Source organism: Lissotriton helveticus, chromosome 10 (genome assembly GCF_964261635.1).
Source record: "Lissotriton helveticus chromosome 10, aLisHel1.1, whole genome shotgun sequence".
Lineage (NCBI taxonomy): Eukaryota > Metazoa > Chordata > Amphibia > Caudata > Salamandridae > Lissotriton > Lissotriton helveticus.
In genome coordinates, this window is record NC_136071.1 from 667,260,620 (window position 1) to 667,274,237 (window position 13,618).

Here is a 13,618-nt window from a genome sequence, read left to right on the forward strand (position 1 = left end):
AACCGGGCTATGCATGGAGCACCTTGTGTGCCCCAGGCAGTGTCTGGAAAAGCATCTTTCCATTCAACCCACCCTGCGCCAATACACTACAGGCTGTCTGGGGAGGTGCTAGCACCTTCCTCGACAGGAAACCTATTGTCCAGGCTTCCCTTGCCGGAGTTTCTTCAAGCTGCAGGAGGTCAGACTCGTGTCTGTGGCATCAGCATCCATTTAGTGATGCTGAGGCTCTGTTTAACTTTAACCGGGTAATAATAATAATAATAATCCACATTTGTATAGCGCACAATCACCCGTTAGGGTCTCTAGGCGCTGGGGGCCGTCGGGAAGATTAAGCAAGCTATTGCCCAGAGTCGCATGGTGCTGGGCTAACCTGCCGCCGGAGCCGGGGATCGAACCCTGATCCCCAGATTCCAGCGTCAGTCGCCCTGGCCGCGGCGCCACACCAGTAACTACATGTCTTTTCCCTCTAGAAGGGTGGAATGCTACCCCCGCCGCCAGAACTGGCAGGGGGTTGTATTCCAAAGTGTTTGACACCTTACACGACATGTTTTGATAAAGCCAAACCAAAGTTAGCATTAACGGCGAGGATTATAATGCACATAAGAGTATATGATATGGCTATATCATAGAACAGCTATAAGGACATGGTTTCGAAAGCTGCAGAAGGGCTCAGCTCATGCTAGAGTGCCCTCTCACATAAAACCAAGCACTCTGCCTCCAGGATTGTCGAGGCCTACCATAGGAGTGACTTATAGGTGCATATGTGTCTATATATAAGGGAGATATACTATATCTAAGTAAGGGGTGATTACACCACCTTACCCAAGCTGAGTGATCAGCCTGTGGTGTCAGTTTGGATGGCCAGCCAGGGGTGGCATAATACATGCTGCAGCCCCTGGTAGGCCTTGGATGCACCTATGCCCTGGGTACCTATGGTACACTATACAGGGGCTCACAAAGGTGACCCAATTCCCAATTAGGTATGTACCTAAAGTACATGGAGTCCATTTTACAGAGAGAGCAGATAGCCTGGGGCCCTGAATAGCAGGATCCCAGGCCAACTAAGTCAAAAACCAGCTAAACACTAGGCAAAAAGTTGGGGTAACCACTCTGTACCAGTCCAAACAACCCTTATGGTGAATTAAGAGGTCAAAGATTTTCTAGAAAGCTACCCAAGTGGTAGCTGTGGAGAGCCACCTTCAGGCTTAGTCTTGAAGGAATGTTAAGCAGCTTATTTTACCAGAATGCAACCGTATAGTATTGGTTAAATGAAAGGAGAACCACACAGTAGTTAGAAAAAATATGTATTCATAGTTATAACACACTCTACGTACAAAGTAGTTAGAAAAAATATGTATTCATAGTTATAACACACTCTACGTACAACACAATATCTTCTACACAAAGAGACTAACAAAGCATACAATACTGTAGCACAGAAACAATAGTAAATTACACTAATATACAGTGGGCTCCAGGGGGAGGCCAAACCATATACTAAAATAGTGGTATAAGAACCATGACCCGGGTCAAGACAGTGTGTAGATGACGTAGAATCGATGGGACTCTAAGGAACCACCCAAGGTGACTAAGTAGGAACCCCACGGAGGATGGGCGCAGTGTGGGAACAAGACTGAGTCGCCGTACAATTCTATGGGAGAGTCGCGGTTGCAAATTTAAAGTTTAAGGACTCTTCTGAGTGGACTTTGAAAAAACCCTGTGGAACTTAGGAGGTTGGAGAGCTACCCCCACCCATGGATACCATAGTACTAGAGTTACCTATCCAAGGGAAGCCGGGTGCATAGGTCACAAGTGGCGTCGGAAACCAGCGTCGAGCTCTATAGAGGACTTCGTAGAAGAGCCACTGCTAGGAAGAAGGAAAGTGTCAGTCAAAACCCATAGGTGGATTCCTGTTGAGGAGGACCTGCAAGCAGAGGGGACAGAGTCTGGGTCACTCAGGAGTAACCAGGGGCTCTGTAGACAAAGGCCCACCAATGTTGGGTGCTTCAGCTGCGTTGAGGGGGTTCTTGACTCTGCAGCCACCGAGACCAGGAGGTGTTGAGGACGACTAGGAGCCAGATACGAGCTGTACCACGAAAGATGTTGAGTGCTGAAGGGTCGGTGTCCTGCTGGAGCACCAACAAGCCTTGGAAGCAGCAACCCACGAAGATGGTCAAGAAAGGTTAAGGTTCAGACCAGCAAGGTCCAGGAGACTCACCAAACACAGGGGAGTAAGGGCAAGCCTGGAGCAACCAGGGGTGCCCAGAAAAGCAAAGATGAGCCTCAAGAGGACCCACAGGCCGGGGGGACAGGAGTCGCGAGGGGACCTCAAGCAGTTTCACAAAGCAACAGCCCACAGATCACTCAATGCAAAGAGGCCGAAGTTCTTTGGTGTAAAGGGTGCCAGAGGTTGAGGCTACTTGCAGCACAGTGCATTTGTTTTGGAAACGCAAACAAGCATATGCACTTGCAAAAGTACGAGGTGCACAGGGGTACGGGTTTGCAGCCCCCACGAGGGATTCGGACCTCAAATTGGTGAGAGGGCAGCTCGGACCTCGAGGGACTTGGAAACCCATCTCCCGTGTTGCTGTAGCCTTTGGAGTCAATAGGAGCTCAGGAGTAGCAGACCGGTCAATCGTGATGTGGTGCCTGCAGTTGCAGGGGAGGGACTCTTTCACTCCAAAGGAGATGTGTTCGATTGTCCTTGATGCTCCACAGGTCCCACACGCAGCCTGTATGGTGCACGGACACAGATGATACTTCAGACTGAGAGGGAGACTAAGTCGGGCCAAAACGAAGTCCAGAGTGTCCAGACGGTCAAAGTTCAGTGATTTTTGGTTCAGAATCTTGTCCACGTCGAATCTAGGGTCCTACAGCCAGGTAAGCCCTTTTGTACCCATGGGAGAGGGTTGGGCAGATTGAGGAACCCTCCCAGGGGCGGTTCTGGACAGTGGGGAGGTTACTCTCATGTCCTTTGTCCAGTTGCTCACCAGAGCAGGAACCAAAGGCTCCCAGGACTGGTTTGAACTGGACTATGCACAGGGACACCAAATGTGCCCCATAGGCAGACTTTCGGTCGCTGGCAAGAGCACCCACCCAGGCCTTATACACCAAATCCTGTCTGGGAGGTGGTCACAGCTCCCTGAGACAGAATGCCTATTGTTCTGCATTCCCCTGCTCGAGCTTGGCTCAGCAGCAGCAGGGCAAAAATGTGTCTCTGGTCGACAGCAACCTTTTTAGGCTGCCCGGGACTAGAAGGCTGGTTCCGGGAACACCAGGGACCTCACAAAGCTTGTTTCTGAGGGGTGGAATCATATCTACCACACTGGTTACCAGTCTGGAGGAATGATTCCACAATATTTGACACCAAACACGATAGGGTTACTTTCAGCTGTTTTAGAGTTTGTCATCACGCGGTCGCATAATGCCACTCTATATGTCGTAAATGGCTGTAGCACTAACGACCTGGGAGAATGGATTCCGTAGGCTACAGGGGTGTCCTGCTCATGCAGTGGCTCCCTCTCACAGAACCAAGCACGCTGTGACTTATAGGTTTTAAGAGTAGTGACCCTTTGATATAGCAAGTAAGTGGTGCATGCACAAACTTACAGGCTGCAATGGCAGGCCTGTAGATCCATTTTGCATAGCCTCACATGGGTGGCATAATACAGGCTTTAGCCCATGGGAGGTCCCTGGGGTACTTATGCCCTGGGTACATGGGTACCATATACTAGGGACTGACAAGGGTACCCCAGTATCTAATCTGGAGTGTACCTAAGTACATGACATAACATTTTAAGGAGAAAGCGGATAGACTGGGGTGCTGATTAGCAGGATCCCAGTCAGAATAGTAAAAACAGTGACATATGAAGCAAAAAGTGGGGGTAACCTTAAGAAGCGGATCCTACTTTACTACAGACACCCATGAAAAACATGGCATACCCTAACAAGAAAACAAATAAATGACCCCCATACAGTAAAAACAATTTAAAAATGTCAGGGACATTTATTTTTTGGTTGTTCTTTTTAGAAACAACCTCCCACCTTGAAAGTTTGCTGTAGAAGACGTGGTGTTGCAGGGATTCTGCATATATAAGGAACTATGCATAGGAAGATGGGACCTCAGTGAATAGGGGGTGTACCGACCTACCACATTAGTACCCATCTTCCTGTGCATAGTTCTGTATATGTGCAGAATCCCTGCAACATGGCGCCCCACGTTGGGCACCATGTTGCAGGGATTCTGCACATATACAGAACTATGCACAGGAAGACAGGACCTCAGTGAGTAGGGGGTGTATCGATCTACCACATTAGTACCCAAAATCCCAAACCAACTAGCTATAGTCTCTCATGTTACTCTCTCTTGGGAATTGCGGGAGCAAGACAACTCTTTCACTCACTCACTCATACTTGTCCACAATGCAACAATAAGAGTCGCGGTATAGTTTAAAATGTTTATTTTAACTAAAGCGCTCTATGGTACAGTACACATGCCGTTACTAGCAGCAGAATGCATAAAAACAATACAGTCAACATTTTCACAATTTCATAGAATATAAACAGGCATATCGTTTTATAAAGACAGTGGATAAAGGACTAAAAGACCCAACCACCCTCCCAGTGCCAAGGAATAGTTTATCAAAAAAAGAAGACCTCTGGGCTTTGCCAGGCAACCCCATACCTCAAGGCATAGATAACATTTTCACATCCCAGGGCAAGCACGGCTCTTCTCTCTGGAAAGGTGTCTCTCCAAGTGTCTCAAAGATGTTGTTCTTGCAATATTAAAACACACGATTTCCAGTAGTGCAGCTGTGGGTAGTATGTTATGTCTCGGTGTGAGGGGCTAACCAGAACAGAACAACAAGGGCAATTATTGATTGGCCTTTCACCTTGTGTGCAGACTAAACCTCATAGCACAGCAAAGGACGCAAAAATCAGACAGTTCTCATGTAAATGGTGCACATACAGAGTCTTGCAAAATATATGCTTGCAGTGTCGTGCGCAAAAGCAGCCTCAACGCAGCGAAGCCCATGCTAACTTAGCAAATGTCGACAATGGACCTATAAGCTCTACTACAGTAGAAGTCAGTTAAAATGAGAAATGTGATGAGTCATTGGGCCATGACCAAACCAAAGTTTAGGCTTACGTGTTCTGCAACAAGAACATTGGCGGAGCCCCACAGGTACACAACATGGCTTAGTCGATGTCAATCCACCTTATATGGCGAGAATAAGTCTATAAATAACACACTCCACTGTGCATACCAGGGTAGTATATTTCCTACAGTATAATGTGTCAGTATTCACCAATGTTTACATTCATCTGTTAGGAAAACTAACAACATTCTATCTCAATACTTGCTCAAATCTGACGAATTCGCAAAGATTGTTCAATGAGTAGGTGAGACTAAATCTTATCCTTTATTGCGAAAGTGACGCTTGCTTGTGGAAGAAAGCTTTATCAGTGGGGCCTGGCACATCTTCTGAACCCTGCAGATCTTTCTGTGCGATACTAATGTATATACCTAGCACAAGACCGCCAACCTTTTGATGACCTTACTTAAAGCTGCCTCAAAGAGGTGGTGGGGTATTTACAGACCTGGCTGGAAATGGCTGGCAAACATGCCAAGAGTACTGAACATACCAGTCACCTAAGTTTATTTTTGCCAATAAAGATATGGTAGGTGCTGTAGTGAATGTGGCAAATATGCATGGAGGGGACCTTAGACAGGGTGGTGTTTACCCTACTTGTTTTGATAATGTATTATTCTTCTCTAGTGCACAGACAAGAGATACCTACAATGATTAAGAAGACCAAATAGTACGGTATATCAAATACAGCATGAAAAGTTCAAAATACAAGAATACCTACAGCAATAATTCAAATGTATACAATAATTAAACCCAAAATAAGTTGCAGTGGTTGGTTAAATTAGGACATGCCATTTTGCTTGTAAACAGAAAAAAAGGAGCAAAAGTATAAACTCCCTTTCCAAAATGTATAAATTATCTGGATGGACATATTGGAGATATGGGACCCATAAGATAAACCTAAGTTGTACATATTATCCATCTGCATGCACTTCAATGTCGTCATTCTGCTGTGTTACCTTCCTTTAACATTCCATACGCTTTGAAGAATTGCAGCACGGGGTCGTTGTTGTATTTATGAAGACCTTCTCTTGCAATACTCTGCACATGGCGGTAATATTTTTCTTGACTGTAGTATGCGATATTTGCCTAATGTGAAAGTAAAGCACATAATTAACAACTTTTAGAATCCAGATGTACACAATTTATAGTCTAGTATAGAAAAGGTTGCTTATCTTGTACCAAGCAGTCATCATTTGAAACCTGCTTCTTGCAGCCCTATGCAAAGTACATTCTGTAGTCTTTCAATAACATGGTCACAAGATCCAGGTATATTGTGATCAATATATGTAGTAACTGATTTATAATTTCCATGGATTTATTATTTCTTTGAAGCACCCATATTGCATTTTTTTCTAGGTGTGTTGCACTTTTTGTAAGGAATACGTTTGATTTAGCAGGAAACCATCTGACTCACCCAAATCCATGCATGCAGCCTTTCACCCATTTTGGTCAGCCAGAGAAGATGTGCCTGCCATTGCGCCCACAGACTGTAAATCATCTCAAACTTATAAAACACAGGCTGAGAAAGCCAAAATCTATTGCTAGATATTGAAACACGCCTACAAAGCCCACCAAGACCTAGGAATGGCATACCTCAACTACCGCCTGAACCATAACCATCTAGAGACCGTCGTTTCGCCACACTCGCCCTGGCACATACACCACGCATCTGCCAACGCATAGGCTGTTCCTTCTCCTACCTTGACCCAAAGTCCTGGTATCTCCTTCCCCTCTACCCCCAAACATCACTCCCACTAGCAGAATTCAGGAAGTGACTCAAGAACCTGGCTTTTTGACTGAGCCCAGCAACCTAGCGTCAGCGCCTAGATTGCCTCATGGGTGATTAGCAGCGAATGCTGATTGATTGATTGAGAGCAAAGAGTTGTGGTATAACAACCACATATATTTTTGATACTTGCTGTGCGTTCCTCCGATGGTTTTACACAGTTACCGCGAGCAGCCATAGGATGAGCTGTGGCAGTATTTGGACCGAACGATTTAAATACTGTGCTAGGAATATATTGGCAATAACAGTATTCACGTGCTTTGTCACAGCATGGCACCCTGCATTATATGGCACCTCAAACGCAAATATTAATCATACAGTTAAGATATTCAAAAATCTCTGAGGTATTTAGTGCAAATATTTATTTTCCCATTTTACACACCTGACAGATCCAAAGAGAACTTCCATCCATAGCAATGATGGCCACTGCCAAGACATGGGATGACTGTTTGTGACAGCTGATTTTAGTCTCAGGTACACAGGTCTCTTTACCATTCCCCCTGGATGGGAGAGTGCCTACTGCCAACCCCTTTGTAAAGTCTGTGTATTTTTCCTTAATTGTGATCTTTACTTTACCTCCATGGGTATGTTGTGCTATATATGGTGTTTTGTGTATGCATATGTGTGTGTAAGAGGCAGCAAGAACCTGGAAGAGAGAAAGAGAAAGAAGAGAGAGAAAGGCAAAAGAGTATGGGGAAAAGAAACAGACAAAGCAACAGACAGAGAGCAAAACATTGTGCGAGAGAGCAAAACTGACTAAGGTACTATATGTTGACTTAGGGTCAGTTTAGATACCAATTGGTTAACCGCAGAATTGTGTACCTTCTACATACCGACATTGGGAGCCCCAGCAACATGTTAACTGGACACAAGAATTTGTTGTGAACTGGATGTGGCCCTCAGAATAAAAATGTTTACTTAGATGGGGCAAAATATACAGTTCAGGTTGTAGGACTTGTGGGTACTGGCCTTAGGGACAGTTTTGCTAGAATCCCAGTGATGAACTTGGCTCTTTCGGCAGGGTAATCCCAAAAATATTTACCTTTACTCTCCTGTTTTCTGAAAACATTTTTTGTTGACTTTTAGGAAGCTGTGCACTTAACCACTGCTGATTAGTGCCAAAGTGCTTGTGCGCTCTCCTTTAAGCATGGTAAAATTGGATTCCAACTAATTGGCAGAATTAGTTTACTTGTAAGCCCCTAGTAAAGTGGTACTACAAATACCAGGGCCTGTAAATTAAATTAAATTAAATGCTATTAGTAGACCTGAAGCACTCATTGTGGCACCTACTTAAGTAGCTTGTTAAACATGTCTCAGGCCTGAAATTGCAGTCTGATTGCAGTTTTGGACTTAAATCTTTGTATTCATTTGGAAGACATAACAAGATGCAGTAAGCAATACACAGCCCCATTTGGGGGCCGGAGGCATTTGCAGTGCTATAAAGCGCATCATCAAAAGAAACAAGGAACAACAACCCAACTCCCGGTTTTGCAACCACCCCCTTCCCGGTTTCGCCCCCTCCCCGGTTTCACCCCCACCCCCCTATTTCGTCGGGTCCAAGAAAAGAAGAGCATAAGTGGAGCAAGGTATTTCAGTGTGTTGGAGATTGGGCTGAGTCTTGCAGCAGCACGGGGAGTCAGTATTTGGGACAATTAAGCTCGCAGAATTCAGAGCATAACAGGGCTACAAAAGGATGCCACAATTCAGCAAACGAGGCCCCGTCCCCTTGGAGTGAAAAGGAGATGCGTTCCATACCCTGAATGCAGTTTTAAACTGCCAACTTGACTGAGCAATATTACCCCCATGCCAAGCCTTAAACTCCCCTTTTACTGCATATAAGGCACCCCTGAGATAGGCCTTTTGTAGCCCATAAGGCAGGGTGCGTTGTAATTAAAAGGTGGACATGTACTTTTCAGTTCTACATCTTCAGGTAGTGAAAAACTCCTAACTTTTTCACTACTGTGAGGCCTACCTCTTCAGTAGGATAACACTGAGTTGCCTTATTATATTTAAGAAGAGCTAACATTTTAATGGGAACATGTAAACATTTCATGTTTGGTGTCTGAGAAATAATAATTAAAAATCCTCTTTAAATGGTAAAGTTTGGTTTTAAGTAATGAATTGGGAAATGGCACTTTTAGAAAGTTGCAATTTTCCTACTCTATTTGTTGCCTGCATCCTGTTCCTGGGTCACATGACTGGGTATAGTGGCAGTTGGACTTTGTTTATTCCTCCCAGACAGCCACACAAATGGGGGGAGTAGGTGTGCCTGGATGGGTCATCAACTGGCAGGATGCAGAGGGGCAGAGCTGTTCACTGCCCCACTTGCAACTCAATAGGCTATGCTCTGCCTTCGCACAAAGTACTTGTCACCACAACAATGTTCACGCAGTCAACTTGGAGCTAGGGTAGGGGAGGCAGGAAACTTCAAAGGGAATTCTCTAAAAGTGTCCCCTACCTCAAAGAAGGAACCAGGTATAAAAACAGGACCCTCAGACCCACACTTCAGTACTCCTCTAGACCTGTGGATACTACAGAAGAAGGAACGCAATGCTGCTTTGCTGGCAGAAGGACTACTTAACTGCAGCCATGCTCTGTGTTGCCTAGCTGCCTGCTGCCCAGCTTGTTGAGAAGCAAGCCTGGGCCTGCACCATTCATCCCAGGCTGAAGTGACATCAAGGGCCAGCTTACTGAGCGCCTGTTCTGAGCTACAGGGACATAATAGGCTACAGAGGCTCCCTACAACTGCCAACTGACCTGCTGCCTGGACCTGCCAGAACCACGCTGGCTTCTGATGGAGTGAGTTCCTGACCACAGAAGATGAAGTCAAACACAATAAGTTGCAAGAGCATCTGCTCCTTAGACAAAAAATTTCAGAAAAGGTGGAGCTATCATCAATAGTACTGAATGTGTTTACACTAGATGTGACACAAAAGACTGAGGAATACCCAATGTTTTTGTTTGCCTTTCCCATCTCGAAAATGAATCTCTAGAGGTCTCTTATGGACTGCTAATAATTATACCTGGACACAACTCATCACAGATATTGCACATCTTAGGACATGAAGAGAATGATCAAAAGGTTGGAAATAGTGAGCAAGAGATCTCAAAACAGTGGAACAATTAGATATTGCTGTTTTGATGTACTAAATCCAGGCCAGGGTAATAGCTATTAATAGTGCAGCAGGTTCAGTGGCACAGGGGCATGAAGGTCCACCCCACCACGTTGGTGACGTTTTATACTCCAAAACCAGAGGATGGGGTACATAATTTTCTTGCTTGCATAGGCTCCATTGCACCTCTGCTACGCCACTGATCCAAGCCCCGCAGGACAAAGCAATGCCTTTCAGAAGAAAGTGATAACCTTAAATTCCACATCTTCAAGGCAGTTCTGAGGTGGATAGCATGCAGCATGCCAAGATATCTGAGAGATTCAATCCTACAGGACCAATCATATTTTTATCTAGCACCCTGGAGGGAAGATAGGTTCAGCAAGCATAGAATGGAATGCTGAGAAAGACCAAAATAACTATTGAAAGGGACTACATTCCAATTGAAATAATATGTTTTTATATTAGCACACATTGTAGTTGTAATAAAGTTTCTGTCCAGTGAAGTGCAGTTATTTCAATGTTTAGCAGCCTCTTTGTTGCTCAAATGCACACTAGATACATTGATTATTACATATGTCAAAAAGAAAAGACCATGCAAAAGTCCATGCAATATAGGTGGACATATCCAGTGTGCCTTGCCTTTATGATGGACACCAGGATCGCTGTATGTCGTAACTTGAAGAAATAGCAAAGTGGTGAGAATCTCTATTACTCTCCTACTGACTCGTAATGGACAGTGACAATAAAAAGAAGAATTAACTTACTTCTGATAATTCTGTACCTGTTCAATGCCTTCCTATTTATCTAACAAATGAGAATCAAACACGCAGCTTAGTTACTTTATATGGGCTAAATCTACACAAGAATATGTAAGAAAGTACTGTATGGAAACGAAATTGATAGTGGTTTAGCCGTTCCGAAATTCAGGAACTACTATTAAGTGGCCAAGTTCTTCTACTGTCAGGAAATGAATCATGGCGCCTACTATACCGGCGGAGCGGCCAAACTACATCTCCCAGAAGGCCTTCCTTCTGGGAGGAGTAAACTGTATTTAATTCCTACTTTGATGTCCGTATTGGGTTTGGTGTGCAGAGCAGTCCGCTCTGTTTTCGAGTTCCGTTTGTTCCCCGTGATCCCGGCTGAGACGCGAAGATGGTTACAGAGCCATCCGCTCTGTTATTCGAGTTTCGTTGTCCCCCGCAGATTCCGTGTTCTTGGCTCAGACGCGTAGAGGGTGGAGCTGGCTGAGAGGAAAGGCTTTTCCCGGGTAGCGCATCGTGACCTTGCTCGGTTGAGCAGAGGTTGTTGGATATTCCCCTTTCGTTTGCGGCTGCAACGGAGAAGGGGTCTAGGATTATTGAGGACTTGAGAAACTCTGGATATGTGCTAATTATCTTCTGCTCGGCTGAGCGTGACCTTCGGATGCTCCTACTCAACGGAGGTTGTGGAGGTATACCAGATTCCTTTATTTTCCCAGAGTTGTTGCATCACTGGCGGTGGCAGAGAGGGTATATTGCAGGACTTCCTTTTCTTCAGGACATACTGATGTGCAAGGATATGGGGCCCGATGTAGGTAACCAAATACCGGTCGGTAATGGCCGAAAATATGGAATTTCGGCCGTTACCGACCGGTATTTGGTGTTTGAGATCTAGGGGCCACAAAAACGTCAGAATCAGTAAATTTACAGAATCGGTAAATTTACCGATTCTGTAAAGTTACAGATTCGGTAAAGTTACCGATTCGGTAAATAAGAAATGGTAAAAATTACTATTGAGATGTAGGTAACCTCTAAAATACCGAATTTGCATGAAATTCGGTATTTAAGAGTCTGTATTTACCATGGATTGAAATCAGGTGGTAACCAGGTGCAGGCTATAGAAAAGGGCCCAAAATGCTACAGTTTGACCAGAATGGCGGCATTCTACGTGATTGCGAGGCGGTTACGGCTACAGGCAGAAGGAGAGAGGGTCTGGAGAAGGGAGGAGCAGGTCTACAGGCAGAGAATCACCCTAATCTAACTGACTGAGCCAGAGATCCTACAAAGGTGCAGGCTACACCCCCAAACCATCCTGGAGCTGATCAGGGACCTCCACCCACTTTTGGAGCACCCAACCCCAAGGGCGCACGCCATCCCACCCCATGTGCAGGTGCTGTGTAGCCTGCTTGCCTCTGGGAGTTACCAAAGTGTGGTTGCTGCGGTAGGTGGGGTGTCCCAGAGCTGCCTGTCCCGTTTTTTTAGGAAATTCTTAGAGGCCATGATGCAGAGAATGCATTATTACATCAGCTTCCCTGCAACGCACGCAGAACAGCTCAGGACTAAGACAGAGTTTTATCAAATGGCACATTTCCCCAATGTCATTGGCTGTATTGATGGCACCCACATACCAATATGTCCACCTGCTGCCACAGAGTACATTTATAGGAAGAGGAAGTCTACCCACACCATAAATGTACAGGTAATCTGTTGTGAAAAGTACATCATCACGGACATAGTTGCCAAGTTTCCTGGAAGTACCCACGACTCATACATCTTTCAAAACAGTGGGATCTACACACGCCTGACAGCGGGGGAATTTGGCGAAGGATACCTGCTAGGTAAAACACTGTGTGACACTCCCTTGATAAATATTGCAGATGTATGTGTATGTGTGCATGTGAGTAATGTCTTTTTCTTTTACAAATAGGGGATAGTGCATATGGGGTCCGGTCTTTCATCCTTACTCCCTAGCTCAACCCTTCAACCGCCAGCCAAAGGAGATACAACAGGGCACACAAATCTACCAGGAACATTGTGGAACGCACCTTTGTGCTGTGGAAAAGCAGGTTCCGCTGCCTCCACAAAAGTGGAGGGGCACCTGCTGGAAGATGATTGCAACCTGTGCAATGTTGCACAACCTTGCCATGAAGAAGGGCACCGAGGTGGAATTATCTGATTATGAGGACCATGATGACGAACAAGCACTGCCTGAACCCAACACAGCTGGAGTTGCGACACCAACAGATGGCAGACACAGACCGGAAGAGATCACACGCAACTACTTTTAAGTAAGTAAAGAGACACAGACAGGTGGAGTATGCACCCAAAGTAGTTTAATATTTGTCACTACGCAGGTGGTCAAAAGCACAAATGTGCAACACAAACGTCATCCAGGCAATAATGGTAGTCCTGGGTCACTTCCCCATTAACTGAACAAGTCATTTACGCCCACGCCTACCAGTGCCAGATGTAAGTGGCTGGCTCTCTTCACTGTGCGTTTGGGCTGCTAGCTCACCATGGCGCCTGCTGCTCCTCCGTGTCTCCACAACAAGAGGGCTTGTCATGCTGCTTCTACTGGTGCTTTCCTCACTTTCTGGTGCATCCAGAGCAGCAGTTTGTGCTGTCTGAGAATTAATCAGCACCTTTACAGCACTTGTCAAACTAGCAATGCCCCTAGTCACCTCATTGCTGTTGTGTGTGAGTCCATCCTGCATGTTAATGCATCTTCTGCATAGCAGGGAAGTGGCTGTGGCCAGGCGGTTAATAGCTTTATTTTGCTGCTGCGCACGCTGCCTCTCCTTACGC

At 45.4% G+C, this 13,618-nt stretch overlaps 1 protein-coding gene across 1 annotated transcript in view; it reads right to left on the bottom strand.

The window, feature by feature from the left end:
• The window catches only part of TTC21A (tetratricopeptide repeat domain 21A), a 465,179-nt gene that overhangs the window by 418,663 nt on the left and 32,898 nt on the right, over positions 1 to 13,618 (bottom strand). Inside the window, exon 2 of the mRNA XM_078663200.1 lies at positions 6,113 to 6,242. Coding sequence (XP_078519326.1) covers positions 6,113 to 6,242 — 130 coding nt within the window. The remainder of the gene's footprint in view (positions 1 to 6,112; positions 6,243 to 13,618) is intronic.